General features: G+C 41.3%; 1 protein-coding gene across 1 annotated transcript in view; it reads left to right on the top strand.

Moving 5' to 3' along the window:
* The window catches only part of LOC142245541 (uncharacterized), a 74,516-nt gene that overhangs the window by 36,209 nt on the left and 21,021 nt on the right, over positions 1-17,286 (top strand). The window contains exons 26-45 of the mRNA XM_075318321.1: positions 1,552-1,652; positions 1,868-1,977; positions 2,421-2,603; positions 2,709-2,911; positions 3,672-3,778; positions 3,870-3,985; positions 4,320-4,487; positions 5,428-5,621; positions 5,734-5,837; positions 7,123-7,235; positions 7,371-7,532; positions 7,679-7,878; positions 9,863-9,969; positions 10,116-10,234; positions 10,317-10,478; positions 10,593-10,798; positions 12,692-12,789; positions 12,925-13,037; positions 14,789-14,956; positions 15,960-16,168. Coding sequence (XP_075174436.1) covers positions 1,552-1,652; positions 1,868-1,977; positions 2,421-2,603; positions 2,709-2,911; positions 3,672-3,778; positions 3,870-3,985; positions 4,320-4,487; positions 5,428-5,621; positions 5,734-5,837; positions 7,123-7,235; positions 7,371-7,532; positions 7,679-7,878; positions 9,863-9,969; positions 10,116-10,234; positions 10,317-10,478; positions 10,593-10,798; positions 12,692-12,789; positions 12,925-13,037; positions 14,789-14,956; positions 15,960-16,168 — 2,943 coding nt within the window. The remainder of the gene's footprint in view (positions 1-1,551; positions 1,653-1,867; positions 1,978-2,420; positions 2,604-2,708; positions 2,912-3,671; positions 3,779-3,869; positions 3,986-4,319; positions 4,488-5,427; positions 5,622-5,733; positions 5,838-7,122; positions 7,236-7,370; positions 7,533-7,678; positions 7,879-9,862; positions 9,970-10,115; positions 10,235-10,316; positions 10,479-10,592; positions 10,799-12,691; positions 12,790-12,924; positions 13,038-14,788; positions 14,957-15,959; positions 16,169-17,286) is intronic.

Genomic DNA, 17,286 nt, shown 5'->3' with positions numbered 1-17,286 from the left:
CTCTCCTACTATACCACTCTCCTACTCCCGGTCTCCCAATGTCTCTCCTTCTCTATCTCCCAGTCTCCCTTTCGCCCCCACTCTCCTCCTCTCCTCCTCTCTTCCTCTCTCTCTCTTTTTTTCTCTCTCCCACTCTTCCAGTCTCCCTCTATCCCACTCTCCCACTCTCCCTCCCTCCCACTCTCCCTCTCTCCCACTCCCCCACCCCCCCTCTCTCCCTCTCTCCCACTCTCCCACTCTCCCACTCTCCCTCTCTCACACCCCCCCTCTCTCCCTCTCTCCCACTCTCCCACTCTCCCTCTCTCCCACTCTTCCACTCTCCCACTCTCCCTCCCTCCCACTCTCCCTCTCTGCCACTCTCCCACCCCCCCTCTCTCACTCTCTCCCACTCTCCCACTCTCCCTCTCTCCCTCTCTCCCACTCTCCCACTCTCCCACTCTCCCTCTCTCCCTCTCTCCCACTCTTCCACTCTCCCACTCTCCCTCTCTCCCTCTCTCCCACACTCCCTCTCCCCCACTCTCCCTCTCTCTCATTCTCCCTCTCTCCCACTCTCCCTCTCTCCCACTCTTCCACTCACCACCGAAATTATATTAAGGGTACGGTTCCACTTGCGCATAACTCGTGCGAGTCTCGCATCAGTATCAGCCGGCACGGCCTGACGCTCTCTGGACAGGAGCACCTCAGCTGCATAGAAACACTTGCAGCCGACCCGCTCTTGTTGGAGAGTGTGCGGCTGTTCCGGGAGATACCGATGCGAGACTTGCACGAGTCATACGCAAGTGGAACCGTACCCTAACTGACATATAAGCTCTTATACTAAGGATGTCCTTTGTGCCTATAGCAACCAATCAGCGCTCCTATTAATGACCTGTAGCAAAATAAAAGCAGAGCTGTGAATGGTTGCTATAGACCACCTGATAAATACCCAGGCTAACTGTCAAAATAGCCAATATATTAGCTAGCACATCCAAACAGTAAGTAAGTGGGGTTTTTTTGGCAAATATCTGTAAAGTGCAGGGTAAAAAATGTCCCCTCAAAACATAGTCTATGACGTTCCCTGAGTCAAATGCGACGTCTGTGCAAGATTTACGTGAGGCGGTGCGGATTCCTTTAGCGGACCCACATACATACACTCAGCTTTATATATTAGATAATACATACTATATATTGGGATAAGATCTTGATGATGGGAACATCCCTTTTATAGAAAAAGTAAATAGCTATAAATCTGGTTAGCTGGATATTCCAAAAATACCAACCCCAATATCCGTTAAAGGAGTTATGCAAGATAAGAAAAACCTACTGTTTCTCCCAAAAACAGCTCCACATTCATCTTCAAGTTGAGTAGTATTGTAGTTCAGTCCAATGAAATGGATTGCAAATACCAGACACAACCCATGGACAGGCGTGGCACTGTTTTTGGAAGAAACCAAAAAGGTTTTTTTTTAACCTTTTACTTAGATCCCTTTGGTTAAAGTACCATTTCTTTGGTAATTGCAAAACTTTTTTTTAACATCCTGTCATTTCTATTATTCTTTTTTTTTTTTTTAGTGTTGGTCAGTTGGACTCAGGATACTCTAGTATGACCCTCGATACCCAAAAGGACATCGCATCCTGGATTTTGAACCTTCTTGGGTCCTCAAATCTCAATGGTAAATGTCATACCGAAGTATCAATCCTTCCTGTTGTGTTAGCGGAACGTTCATATATTTGATGTAGGAAAACCTACATTGGGCTAAATTTTGGGCGAAATTTTTAATGATTTATTTATTTAAGTAGAAAAATAAAACCAACAGTGGGAACATAGTAAAGGAAAGGTCTAAATTTTGACATCATTTGCTGACTGTTGGGTTTCATATCTTTTAAGGATGTGCAAGCAATGTACAGACTACAGTAGAATGGATTAACGGTACATTGAAGAGCTTTAGCAAAGCCGTTACCATCTCGGACATGGAGAAATTTTATCCAGTAGACGTTGTAAGTAATTATATATTAATAATCATTAATGAATATTAAAGGGGTAAGTCTCCTTTTTGAAGACACTTTGCCTTAGTGATCAGTTGCAATCTTTTTGGAAAATAGAAAAAAAAAAATCCTTTGCAACGCCACCACAGCCGAGAATTACATATCACCCACTCAGGTCAATAAACTTGTGGTCTTCCAGAAGAAGACACAATCTTTGTATCTACTTTGGATAATTAATGAGGGTCCCAAATGGGAGACCGCTTTCTAAAAACTTAAAATTTCAAATATCCTAATAGGATATTTGACAATTCATTTCAATTGAAAGAATGAATAGAAAACTATCGGATGCATAATTATAAATGATTGAATATATGTATATTTGGATATTTTGGGTATCTACAGGTTGATAAAAAATAAAATCAACTAAAATATGATGTATTTTTTTTACCTGTCAGATTTCAATCATTAGCTCCACCACCGTCGACCAGAAGGTTGAGTATATCTTCAGCTCCGAAGACATTTTGAAAAATGTTAGCACAGTCACAATGGTGTTGGAATCCATGTACGCTGGCGACAACGTTGTAACTGTTGACGAGATATACACATTTTGTTCTCAGTTCAACGCAAAGTATGAAACCGTAAGTATTATTATTTCTTAATACCACAATACGGCATCCATAAAAACATCAAAATGCTTATTTGTTTAGATTCTGGAATGACACCAAGATCTTTATTTTTTTTAGCTCACTATCCAATACATGACAAGTGAGGTGCAACAGGAAATCATGACCTTCCTCTTTACAAGCTGGATCACAGATCTTAACTCAATGACAGTAGAGCAAATTTCAAACTTCGAGGAAGAATTCAAGTTCTTCATTTCTGGTATCACTGAGACTGCCCTGCTTGAAATCCCAGGAAACATGCCCTGCAACGTGTACCAAACCATGTGAGTAGCAGGCCCTGTCTATACTGTACTCCACTAGGTGTGATTAATCTAGCCCAATAATAACCACTGGATCCAGGATGCCCCTCATGGTGGATGATACCTTCTGTGGCATATCATTAATATTTGACCTGATTTAAAGGGCTGAATATAAATATTAATAATCAATTTCATAAGGCCGCTTTCACATTTTGCTCTGACCTCCAGTCAGGTGTCCCGTCGAGGCTTCCGGGTTTTGCACGTATGTGCCAACGGGGCCATTGACTGTAATGGTGCAGATGGAGCCACCGTGTGCTCTGTCGTACACCGTTTTTGGGAGTATAAGCCTATTCGAGTCGGACATCCTGACGTAGTAGACTGGATCTGGGTGTCCGCCTCCAGAAAGTGTATACCCCCAAAAATGGTGGACGACAAAGCACACAGTGACTCCGTCTGCACCATTATAGTCAATGTCCCCATCGGCGCATGCGTCCAAAACCCGTTTTGTGGGGGTTCGGACGGAAGCCCCGAAGGGACCATTGACTGGAGATCAAAATGCAGAGTGAAAGCGGCCTATTGCCAGCTTTACTCTTGCCAGTTTGATTTTCATAGACCAGTAAGGTTATGGTAGTTTTAAGCAAATGAGCCAAGGTTGGGGGTAGAGGCCGAATGTTTTTTGGTCTGATCATTATTTATCAGCACTGACTTTCTTGTCCACATAAAGTGAATAAAACCACGCATTAGTATTGAAATAATCCTAAAACTCTTTTTTGTATCTTTTCAGCTTTTCAGCTCTGAGCAATTACATATCCCAGCTAAGCGAAGAAGTAATACATTTTATTGTTGACGCAATCTTTAAATACCTCAATGCTCAATATACTGGTTCATCAGGTGACCCTATTTCACTATACTAAGAGCTAAAATATGTCTTTAAATTTAAAAAAAATCCTTGATCCTAATCATTCTTCTTGTGATCCATTAGATGTCTGCGGAAACTTGTACACTGACACTAAAACCTACCTGTCAAATATTTGGTTTGGCTTCTTCGAATATGTCCAAATCTATGAGGTTGAAATCTATTACAGCGGATTTAATGCGGTAGGTGGACTCTGTCTCAACTATCCCCTTCTACAGACATATAAGATCGGCCCGGCCAAGCTTATATGTGTAAAATTGGAGATGGCACTGTGATGGCACTAAAATTCAACATGCCCAGTCCTTTTCCCCCCTCCTACCTTCTTATGACTTGGAAGAGTAGATGGTTGACCATTGTTACGTTACATGTATAGACAATGCATAAAGTTGGAATAATTTATTCCTAAAGTTGTCCCCATCATTGCTTCCAACCATGAATGCCTTAAGAACTTGAGAATCCAGTTTACTTTGGTACAATGACTGAATTGTCTTCTCTTCTGAATTTCATATCCAATAGTATAAAATCCTCGACCAGTGCAATGGTGAGCAACTGGGTAACCTGTTCTTGAACAGCACCGCTGTGAGCAACCAATATCAAGCCATACAGATTTTTGTGGCAATGGAAAGTCGTGAATACTCAGAGGTCTTCAGCTTCCTGACTGAGATCACACGAGTGTCTAAAGAGGTAAGATTTTATATATTATGGTGGTATAAATGAAAGTGCAGTGAATTTTGGTCTTCTAAAGACTTGGACTACTCAAAGAAGAGGTCGATATACTTAGCACAAAAGGGAAATACAAGCACATCACTAACAAAAAAAAAAATCCAGCCTATATTTGGGGTAATCTTTTCAAAGAGATGACCACTCAGTGTCACGGTCTTCTATCTGTTGCAGAGTTTAGTGACATGTTCTGGGTCAGAGTCTCCCTTTACCTTGCATTCCCTTTCCTTTGGGGAGGAGATGGTTAATGTCAGTTTACCTTCCAGCAGCTCCTGACTCCTGATCAGGTGTTTCTGGTTTGGACCACTCCCAGGTCTTATATATACCATCTACTTCCAGCAGAGGGTGCCGGTTATTTTCATTAATTTGGAAGCTTGGCCTGGAGGAGTAAAGAGCTGGAGAAACCCTCTCTCTGTTTTGTTGGCTGCAGCATTGGTGCGGGCTGCAGCAGTTTGTGGTGTGCTGGTTGTATGGTTTGGAAGCTACCCTGTAGTCTGTTTTTATGTTGTTTCCCCTTGTGCTCTTTTAGTGGCTCCTTTGTGCGTGGTTGCCATGTGTACAAGTTGGTCGGTGGGGTTGTTGACTTCAATTCTTGCCCCTTTTTCCCCGGGTGGTGGGTTGTGGAAGGTGGGTATTACCATCAGGGACAAGGAGAGGATATAGGGCCAGGTTAGGTGTCCAGACCGCCCTACGTTCAAGAGTACCTCCAGGTGTGAGGGTGAGCGCAGGGGCGCCAGCCTTAGGGCCAGCATAGGTTACCCTGTGTTCCCTGGCCACACGTGACAGTCAGAGAGTGGTTTTCTCCAAAAAAGTGGTCTCAACAATGTGATGATACCTACTCCCCTCTTTCCTCTGTCCCTTTGCATATATACCATATAAAACATGACATTTTCTTTTTTTCTAGAAAAAAATTGTGTCAATCAATAGCGACATTGCGTCACTGTTATATAGTGCTGTCTGGGGTTCAATATCTGAACATCTAACAACAAAAGAAGACTTCCAGTGGTTTTCAGAAAACGCAAGATTTATTGTATCCAGTATTCCTGCCTCAGTGATTAATACCATACAAGCCCATGACTGCGATTCTCAAGGTTTCCTGTAAGTTTTTATTACTCTTGGTGTCACAATATAGTAAATATACGCGAAAATGGACATTCAGTATATTTTCACTTATCCACATTTTTTTTTTTTCTCGTTTCTCTGCCTGTAGGGTTGCAGCTTTCAGTGCAGAATTTGATAAACAGGATGAGAATCAAAGGGAATCTTGCTATAAAAATATAAAACAATTCAATCAGGCACAAATTTCCAATGCAGGTAATATATCAAAATTGTACAAGTTTTACCAGCTTTTCCATTGGATCCATCCTTGTTGAGTTACGATTTCATCTACTGGTCTCCAATATAGATATAGTAAACTAGCCGATGCCGGGAGCTGTAGGTGTACCAAAGCTCAAGTCAAAAGTTGAAAACTACTAATTTAGGCCAGAAATTATGAAATTGCTCCATTATTGACTTACACAAATTTCCTACACTCCAGAAGGCAGGATACTATATTGAACTATTAGGCTGCGTGCCCACGATTAGTGTTCACAGTATTGTGGGCACAGTATGTTTCAGCTGCATCCAAAACGCTGCAATGTACAGTAAAGGCACAGTGGATGGGATTTATAGAAATCTTGTACCCGCTGTGTGTGTACAGACCTACAGCGTAAATGCAAGCGTTCTTCGCATGGAGAACGGAAGAGAGACCGCAACTGCCGAACCCTGATCATGGGCATGAGAAGCTGCAGTCTCCTGCAGAGGAGACTCGTGGCCCCGCAGGTCAGGACCCGCCGCTTCCAGTACATAGTGGGTCCTGATTGTGGGCACAAGAGGCTGTGTTCTCCTGCGGAGGAAACTCGTGGCTCCGCAGTCCAGGACCCGCGGTGTCCAGGACACAGTGGGTCCTGATTGTGGGCACAAGAGGCTGTGCTCTCCTGCGGAGGAGACTCGTGGCTCCGCAGTCCAGGACCCGCGGCGTCCAGGACACAGTGGGTCCTGATCGTGGGCTCGAGCAGCTGTGTTCTCTTGTCGAGGATACTTTTTGGCCCTGCAGGTCAGGACCCACCGCATTCAGGACACAGTGGGTACTGATCGTGGGCACTAGCAGCTGCGGTCTCCTGCGGAGGAGACTCGTGGCCTCGCAGGTCAGGACCCGCCGCGTCCAGTACACAGTGGGTCCTGAACATGGGCACAACCAGCTGTGTTCTCCTGCGGAGGAGACTTGTGACCTCGCAGGTCAGGACCCGCCGCGTCCAGTACACAGTGGGTCCTGAACATGGGCACAACCAGCTGTGTTCTCCTGCGGAGGAGACTTGTGACCTCGCAGGTCAGGACCCGCCGCGTCCAGTACACAGTGGGTCCTGAACATGGGCACAACCAGCTGTGTTCTCCTGCGGAGGAGACTTGTGACCTCGCAGGTCAGGACCCGCCGCGTCCAGTACACAGTGGGTCCTGATCGTCGGCATGTACCCTTATAGATCTATATAACATCACCCATATTATAATATGTAAATGTCTTGATGTCTTGGCACTTAGAATATTTTTTTACTTTTCCCAGGATCTGCTTGTACGACAGGAAGCAGTAGCGAATGGATAGCAACATATTATGCAATCTACTCTTCTTACGCTGACTATGCAGAATATAAGCAATACAAACCCGATTTCTCCCCGGTAAGCATTACAAGCTGAAGATGAGCATGGTCTATTCCAAAGCTTTATTTTATTGTTCTCTTCTGTATTTTATGCCATACAATAATTTCAATGTCAATGAATACACATGAATACATTACGTGATTTGTTCTTTAGGGCGACGCGCTGGACGTATTCACTGGTAAACAATGTGCCGATTATTGCGTTGCTTCAGGAGCACTGAATAATGAGCAGCAAATTGTCGCCATCTTTACAAGCATGAACTCATCAACCCAGAAAGTGGAAGACTTTTTGGTGCAGTTGAATGCTGTTGCTGCGGTAGGTTTCCATAGTATGGGGGGGCATCGGTGGGTGTGAAGCGTTAGCTGATGTCTACTGAAACCAGCCGACTGGTCGTGTTAAACATGAAGGGTCCATTGACTTGTCGCCCTGAGATTACTAAATGCATGTTGTTTGTATTGCAGGTCGAGCTGCATACCAGTACAGTGGTGGATATGATCATATCACAAGTAATAGTGATCATCTCTCAAGATATGTCCACATTCACAGAAGTGGACTGGACTTACTGGTTCCAGGTTGTCTTGGAGGAAATCCTCTATGCTATCAGTGTATCTGATATAGAGCTCATTCCCTTCCCACTGCCCTGTAAATCATACCAGGCACTGTGAGTATATACACTGTAATGTATGTAACATATGCTGATTGTATCTTGACTTATGGTTCCCGTATACATCAGATATCTGACAGCTGCGTGTTCGATCACTCTGTCGTGGGTGAATGTGTTCACCCTCTCTAGCCAGCCACATTCTCATTATCATGGTCCTCTACTATTTTGCAAGTAGAAACAGCTCTACTCTTGCTCCTAGGTCTCCTTCACACGTTTGTGTTTCCGGTACGTGAGACGTCCGTTTTCACACATACCGGAAACACGGACACACATAGGCCCATTCAATTCAATGGGATTGTGCACACGTCTGTGTTTTAACGCGGACCGTGTGGACTATATACGTGTCCGTGTGCTCCACACGGTGACATGTCCATTTTCTGCCAGCAGCACGGGTATCACACAGACCGCACACTGATGTGATCCATGTGCAACTAGAAACAGCTCCACTCTTGTTCTTAGGTCTCCTTCACACGTCTGTGTTTCTGGTACGTGTGGTGTCCGATTCCACACGTACCGGAGACACGGACACGTGTAGATCCATTAAATTCAATACCTTTGTGTACACATCGGTGTTTTCACATGGACCGTGTCCATTGTCTGTGTTCTCCACATGGTGACATGTCCGTTTTCTGCCGGCAGCACGGGTGGCACACGGACCGCACACTGATGTGATCTGTGTGACACACACCGGAGAAAACACGTCAATTATAATCAACAAACAAACAGAAATCAGAGTATATTGTATCAAATAGTTTTTATTTTACAAAAATATTTTTTAAAAATATTTATTTAATCCAAATCACTAAAAAACATCAAAAAAATCAAGAAAAACATCACTTGAAAAACACATAGATACAGAGGGGATTTCTGACCAAAAAATTACCGGTGAGAGAAGTAAAGGGATATTATACTCAATTCATGAAAGAATACCAAAAATGTATACAATCAGAGCAACACCTCAGCCATCTCACCAATAAAAAATATAGCACCAACAATTAAATTGCATTAATAAATATACTAGGTGTATACAAGGGCCCCTGTAAAAATATTCAGTCCTCAAATAATTCCACTATCATATAAATCCAATAAAGCCTTATAAATATTCAAAAGGATTTCATCCATATAAATGTAAATAGATTTTTCTAAACTTTTTGGTAATAAAATTCAGATTACAATGACTATGGAATTATAAGGGGCACAACTAGTTCACAAGGAAAAAGAGAAAGACTCAGCTCAGTGGCTTACCTAATCGGGCTGGATGTAAATTCTTACAACACCTATTTCAATAGTAAATCGATCCCTTTATAACAGAGGCTCTTAATTAAATCCAGCATAAATTACTATGCCATACTCACTTAGTATAAGGTCAGAGAACTCCCCAGAACCTCGACGCACGTTTCAAGAAAAAACCTTTTCATCAGGAGTCTTTTTCAATTATATAAAAAAGAAGATTTTTATATATACCTGTCTCTGGCGTTGCTGTCATACTTGCTTCCAGACTTGCTCATTATGCTCATGAATATTCACTGCACTGACTGTGAACTCAGAGGTAACAGCAACGCTGGAGATAGGTAAGTATGCTATCTGGATATCACACGGATAGCACTTGAACAGCACCAGGAGCACACACACATGGACACATATACGCACCAACACCACGGACAGTGCAAAACATTAGTTAGGTATTTAGGTATTGCCACACAGCCTCATCTAAGTGAGTACAACTGAGCTGCAACACCGGACAAAGTGTATAGAGAAGGTCGGCAATGTTTTTTCCCACTTTTTTTCCTAGTCTTATACAACCCCTTTAATTATAACCAGGCAGCCTAACCTTCGTTTGACTTCATATGTCTGGACATTATCATAAAACTTTACTAAAGTATAAGGAATAATTTTGCAAAAACAATACTTAAAGCTAAAATAAAATGTCAAAAACATGATCCTTATTCCTACCTGCCTCTAAAAATGCTTTTACTTACAGTATAAAAGGCTTCGACAATGTCCAAGATCAGATGACAGAGGAAACCAGAAAGAATGTATACGACTATTGTGTGAAAGTTCAGCTCAGTAAGACCACCGCCGTCAACGGTAAGTTTTATTGGCCGTTCTTTTGGTGTGAATCGATAACTCAAGTCTATGCATTCCAAAAATCGTGTATGGATTATGGATGCTTATAAATCTGATTACTTTACTTGTAGATAAGGGTGATTGCTAAATAGATTGAATTGTTTCAGGTGTTCGTTGTGGACAAGACATAGTGAGGACTCAGGAATGGATCGACATAAACATGCGAAGTTTTGCCAAATACGGAGACATTGCAGATTTTTCACAATGGAATTCAAACTTCCAGTCTGTAAGTATCTTCTGCCAGCGACTCAACATTCCCATAAGACAATTCTCTATATCTTATAAGTGTCTTTTTTTTTTGTCTTAAGACTGCAATCATTGACACTGCGAGCCCTGGACAACTGGGAGTAATTGCTGTGGAGGAAATTTCGAAAGAAGAAGTTGCGTGCCAGGTGGCGGGAAAAGTGCAACAATATGGGGCTGATGACGTCAACGCCTTCCTTGATAGCTTCAATGCAGCCTATACATCGGTACAGTGGATCCTTATTAAACCAGGAGAATCTTGAGGAATTATTGTGAATTTTTCAGTTGACCCCCTGCGCCTTCCAGTCTTCTCACACCGCCATGTTGTTTGTCTATTGTAGAGCAATGCAAAGATTACAAGCGTCCAAATTGGTTTCAAGTTCATATCGGCAGTGTTTACTGCTTTGCAGTCATCGTTTGTCAAGTATGGCAGTAGTGACTGGCAATTTCTGTTCTCTGCCAGGCTACAACCTTTCTTGTTCAGCCTGAATGGTGACTTAATGACGAACTTCTTGAATTATGCTGATTGTTCTGGTTACCTTGTGATGTAAGTAACTCCTATACCTGTAAATGGAAGATACAGAATGATATGGTCCAAGTTTCTCTAGTCTTTACTCAAGATTTGTGTACACTAAACATCTGCCTGTACAAAAGAGATATTTGTAGTGTAGACCTAAGGTGCATCTTGATACCATAGGCTCAGTCTATGTTGGGCTAAGTTCACATGGCCTGTAGTCATCCGTTAGAACGGATCCGTTGGGAAACTGATTTCTGTTGGGTCCGTTTTTTGGGGGGTTTTTTAACCTTTTTTTTTTTAGTTTTTAATAACAAAAACATATAATCAATAATCAAATAATACAATATATTCTGATTATGTTAAACTACAAAATTACAGCTAATGTATCTCCTCGAATCCCAACCAGGTCCGTTTTTTTAACATGGGAATCTATGGACAACGTATCTATTAAGGGATTGCTATTTAGCCACCCGCTGTACTTGCATTTGTAACGGATCCATTACACATGGAACAATAAATGGAAATCCGTTAATTGATCCGTTGCCCATAGACGCCACATGTTAAAAACGTATTCAGTATCTAACAATGGGCAAAAAAGTTGCACATCTTTTTTTGTAAAAGGCTCTCTAACGGACCCGTGATAACGGATGATTACACGATATGTGAACTTAGCCGTAGGTAGTATGAGCATTTTGGGTTGTCCATGAGTCTTGGGTTCGTGCCCACGATCAGTGTTTTTTGCAGCGTTTTGGATGCAACGTGTTTTGCTGTGTCCAAAACTCTGCATTGTACAGTACAAGCAAAGTGGATGGGATTTCTAGAAATCCCATGCCCACTGTGTATGTATGGCCCGCAGCACAAATGACATGCGGTGCAGCTTTCCAAGCCGCAGCATGTCAATTCTTTGCTGTGGAGTTCCAAGCATTCTCCTTAGGCCTCTTTCACACGTACGTGCCTCCGGTACGTGTTTGGCAGTTTTCTCACGTACCGGAGACACGTATACATGTAGACCTATGGATACCTATGGTTTTGGACACACGTAAGTATTTTCGCACAGAACGTGTGTCCGTTCCGTACTTACGTGTGTCCGTGTGTTTCTCACGGCAACATGTCCGTTTTCTCTCCGGCATCACGGGTGTCACACTGAACGCAAACGTGTCACATGTAACACAAACGGACCACACGGATTTGTTCCGTGTGACACGCATCGGAGAAAAGACATGTGTCTGAGAGAAAAAAAAAACAAAAAACTTTATTCACCTTCTCCAGCCCTGCAGTCTCTGCCGCTGCTGTCACTTGCTGCTGACCGCCGCTCATTATGCTCATTGAATATTCACTTCACTGCGGCCGGAAGCTGCAGCAGCGGGGAGTCGGCAGGACCGGAGACCGAAGATCAGCACCACGGACAGCGACGCCAGGGACAGGTGAGCAGAAAGGTCCCGTTCTCCGTGTGTTATCACAGATAACACACGGAGAACACACGTGTGCCATTCACACGGCACACCGAGGGCAATACGCACTTTTGACACTTCCGTGAAAAACGTGCGTGATTTTCACGGACGTGTGAAAGAGGCCTTAGGGAGACCTCAGCGCCCCAAACCCTGATCATGGACACGGGCAGCTGCGGTCTCCTGTGTTCTCCTGTGGAGGAGACTCGCGGCCCCGCAGGTCAGGAACCACCGTGTCCAGGGTGCAGCGGGTCCTGATCGTGGGCATGTACCCCAATGCCAAATCACCTCAAAATTTCTCTTTAAGAAACCTGCCAAGATGTCAGTTTGAGGTCCTAATTGTGATACTTGTTAGCAACCAAGTGCCCGAGCCTAATAGATCTCATACTGGATAGGTATCTTCTTATTTTTTGTGTTCAGAATTATTTATTTTTAAATGGCATTTTCATTTTTTCTTTATTTTTTTCATCTCCAGCGTAAACAATATTAACTCTTTCTATGCCGTATATTCCTCTGACACCCAATTCGGGATTGCTACTGCCTGTACAAGTTTCCTCAAGAAGCAGTCGTCAGGTAAGATAGGAATATTCAAAAACTTGCAGGTGCCCCCATAAACTCACGCATGCACCCTTCACTGATATATGCCTAATCCGTACCATATAGAATATGTACGTATACTTACGGCCTTGATTTACAAATTGTCCCCAGGTACCTGCCCTGTGAGTGGTGATAGCAGTGCTGTTGCTTCTGCGCTTTTCGGAAGCTTTATAACCGGTGTACCACCTGGAGATCTATCCGGCTATATACCAAATTTTGATGCCGTAAGTGCACTCTTCTATATTATTTTTTTTAATACAAATATGTTACCTGGTATCCACTTGCTATTCAGTATAAGAGAAACATGGCCATTGGGGTTTGTGTCTGGTATCGAAACTCAGCTCAGTGATTGATTCCACACAAAACCTTTGGCGTGGAATAGCACAGGGTTTTTTTTTGAGGGGGGGATCAGCCATATTTTTCTAATTTGGACAGCCTTCTTAAAAGAAAAAAAAATTTGGCTCATAGACAAGAGAAGGACAGCTTTAACTATTAGGCTATGTGCAGATTAGAATTTTTTTGCACTAAAAAATGCACCTTGTGGCAGAAAAAATGCACCAAAAAATACATACATTTTTGGTGCTTTTTTTGTGCCTTTTTTGGTATGTTTTTGGTGCATATTTGAGCACTTTTTGTTGCTTTTTTGTGCATTTTTTTGTACGTTTTTTAACGCTTTTTTTTGTGCATTTTTGTGCCATGCTTTTTTAAGTGAAATCAATCCCTGGAAAAGCTAAGGAACGCAGGGAAAAAAATGCCCCAACAATTGACATGCTGCTTCTTTTTTCTGCACCCAAAACTGCAAGGAAAAAAAAAGCAATGTGTGCACAGCACATCCGAATTCTCATTGACTTTGCTTGCATAAGGATAGATGTGCAGATTTGGGCAACAAACTGCACCAAAAATGCACCTTGTGGCAGAAAAAGGCATCAAAAAATACCTGCACTTTTGTACATTTTTTTGTACATTTTTGATGCATTTTTGGTGCTTTTTTATGCATGTGTTTGGTGCTTTTTTATGTATGTGTTTGGTGCTTTTTTATGCATGTGTTTGGTGCTTTTTTATGTATGTGTTTGGTGCTTTTTTATGTATGTGTTTGGTGCTTTTTTATGCATGTGTTTGGTGCTTTTTTATGTATGTGTTTGGTGCTTTTTTATGGATGTGTTTGGTGCTTTTTTGTGTATGTGTTTGATGCTTTTTTTTGCACTTTTTTTGTACATTTTTTTTGTACACTCTTCATGTATTTTTGGTGCTTTTTTGTGCATTTTTGGTGCATTTTTTTCTACTATTTTGGTGCATTTTTGTGCCATGTTTTTTTTTGTGAAGTCAATGCCTGGAAGGGCTAAAACAAACAAACAAACACAGGAAAAAAATGCCCCAACAATTGGCATGCTGCTTCTTTTTTTCTGCACTCAAAACTGTAAGGAAAAAAGAAGCAACGTGCGCACAGCACTTCAAAATTCTCATTGATTTTGCTGGCATAAGGATAGACATGTGGATTTGTGCAACAAACTGCGCCAAAAAATGCAGCGTGTGCACAAGACCTTATTCAGATAAAGTATTGGGGGGATAGCCCTGGCTGTAGCTAGTTGCCTTCCTGTCAGAACAAGGTTGATGAAGGAAGGGGAAGGCAAAAATAGCTTATAAGTATGAAACGTAGCAAGATTAGGTTAGTACTAGGAGGAGGTCCACCAATGGTAGACAAGTAATGTCTTCTGTATGGGCACAATAATTGACAAGGCAAGGATGAAAGAGAAGTGTCTTCTCTCCTGCAAAGGATGGGAACATCGAGAAGGAGACATTTTTGGACAATATTTTGTCTAAATTGAAATGTTCTAATACCTTTGACTATTGCTATCCTTCTCTGTGAGACCAAAACATTTACCATACAATGCTTCAAAGTGCAAAAAAAGAATAATCTAAAATTCTTCAAAGCCCTGACGTATTCTCTGTTTCTTTCTTATTTATTTATTTGCAGATATCAGCAATCAGTTTGTTGTCTGCTAGTCAGCAAGGCAGCATAGTCTTTACCGGAGCAATACTCAATGATGAAAGCCAAGCCACCATCGTTGCCAACAGTATACAGGCAATGACTTTTGATCAAGTAGACCAGTTCTTGATCAGTTTCCAGGCCACTGCAGAACAGGTAAGGACTAGTCAACATCCAATATTAATCATCTATCTATCTATCTATCTATCTATCTATCTATCTATCTATCCCTCTATCTATCTATCTATCTATCTATCTATCTATCTATCCCTCTATCTATCTATCTATCTATCCCTCTATCTATCTATCTATCTATCTATCTATCTATCTATCTATCCCTCTATCTATCTATCCCTCTATCTATCTATCCCTCTATCTATCTATCTATCTATCTATCCCTCTATCTATCTATCTATCTATCTATCTATCCCTCTATCTATCTATCTATCTATCTATCTATCTATCTATCCCTCTATCTATCTATCTATCTATCTATCTATCTATCTATCTATCTATCCCTCTATCTATCTATCTATCTATCTATCCCTCTATCTATCTATCTATCTATCTATCTATCTATCTATCTATCTATCTATCCCTCTATCTATCTATCTATCTATCTATCTATCTATCTATCTATCTATCTATCTATCTATCTATCTATCTATCTATCCCTCTATCTATCTATCTATCTATCTATCTATCCCTCTATCTATCCCTCTATCTATCTATCTATCTATCTATCTATCCCTCTATCTATCTATCTATCTATCTATCTATCTATCTATCTATCTATCTATCTATCTATCTATCCCTCTATCTATCTATCTATCTATCTATCTATCTATCTATCTATCTATCTATCTATCTATCTATCTATCTATCTATCTATCCCTCTATCTATCTATCTATCTATCTATCTATCTATCTATCTATCTATCTATCTATCTATCCCTCTATCTATCTATCTATCTATCTATCTATCCCTCTATCTATCTATCTATCTATCTATCTATCCCTCTATCTATCTATCTATCTATCTATCCCTCTATCTATCTATCTATATATCTTTCTATTTACCTATCCATCTACTTAAATGAAAAATATCCTCACTGTTCAACACACAAAATTCACATTAGTTTCCCCCTTTTTTCCCCAGAACGGCTTTGTCGGTATCTCAAATGTCAATGTCAGAGGTCTTCTATTTGGCGCGATTTATGGAGTTATCTCAAAGCAGTTTCTTTCCTTTACTGCTGCACAATGGGGCATTTACTTCAAGGTCAGATTGACTTTCTTCCTAGCCAGCCTCGATGGAACCCAAATTGGGCTGATACCTAACAGCATTTCCTGCGACGCCTACCAGTCCATGTAAGAGAAACAAAATATCTAGAACATTTTAAAGATACGACCCCATTGAGAGGATCTCCCCTGATTGCAATCAGATTTTCCATGACAGGCATTTCCCTTATATTCTACATGTGTTGGTTTATTGTGTTGAGAACGCTCCTTTGGAAGACTATTTAACACTATTTTGCAATTTTGGAGGGGTCATTTCAAAGAGGTTTCACTGTACAAATAACTTTAACCAATGTATTTTGATATGCACGGTCTCTATTGCATGCTCCTACGGTATTGTGAGGCTGGCCTACTATATAGGTCATTTACTTTAAAGGGAAGACTTAATCCAAAAATAATTTATTGCTTAACTATGGTTTTTATAGTAAATGTTTGGGGTTTTTTTTAATTTTTTTATATTCTTTTTTTTTTTTTTTTTTTTAAATTTTGCATTTTATTATCTACATAAAAAAAAAATCAGAAATCGTGCAATTTTTCAACCGACCACTAGACCCATTAGATTCATACATCCTGTTCTTTCTAGTAACCACATGGACATATGCAGGAATAAAATGGTTCTGACCCTATAAATGTATCAAAAATACAAGTATTTTGTGGGTATGCTGTGGTTTGTATAATGGTTATTCTGCAGTGAGGGGGATTACTGTATATAGAGGTCACTATACAAGAGGAGGAGGTGAGCTGTGACATCCCCTATTGTGAATGACGAATCCTGTGTTATCTGCTGTATATAAAGGTACATCATGGTAAAGTTATTGTACGGGGAGGAGGAGGTGAGCTGTGACATCTATTGTGAATGGTGCATCCTGTGTTATCTACTGTATCTATTTACAGCCATTGCACAGGAGGAGGTGAGCTGTGATATCACCTATTGTGAATGGTGTTATCTACAGTATATAGAAGTGTTATCAGTCATTGTACAGAAGGGGAATAGGTGAGATGTGATATCACCTATTGTGTATTGAGGATCATGTGTTATCTACTGTATATTGAGGTGCTATCCTTCATTGTACAGGAGGGGAGGAGGTGAGCTGGGACATCATCTATTGTGAATGGTGAATCCTGTGTTATCTACTATATATAGAAGTGTTATCAGTCATTGTATAGGAGGGAGAGGGGGTGAGTTGTGA

Source organism: Anomaloglossus baeobatrachus, chromosome 7 (assembly GCF_048569485.1).
Source record: "Anomaloglossus baeobatrachus isolate aAnoBae1 chromosome 7, aAnoBae1.hap1, whole genome shotgun sequence".
Taxonomy (NCBI): Eukaryota; Metazoa; Chordata; class Amphibia; order Anura; family Aromobatidae; genus Anomaloglossus; species Anomaloglossus baeobatrachus.
The sequence above is the reverse complement of the archived record's forward strand: the minus strand, read 5'-3'. Positions and strand labels throughout refer to the sequence as shown.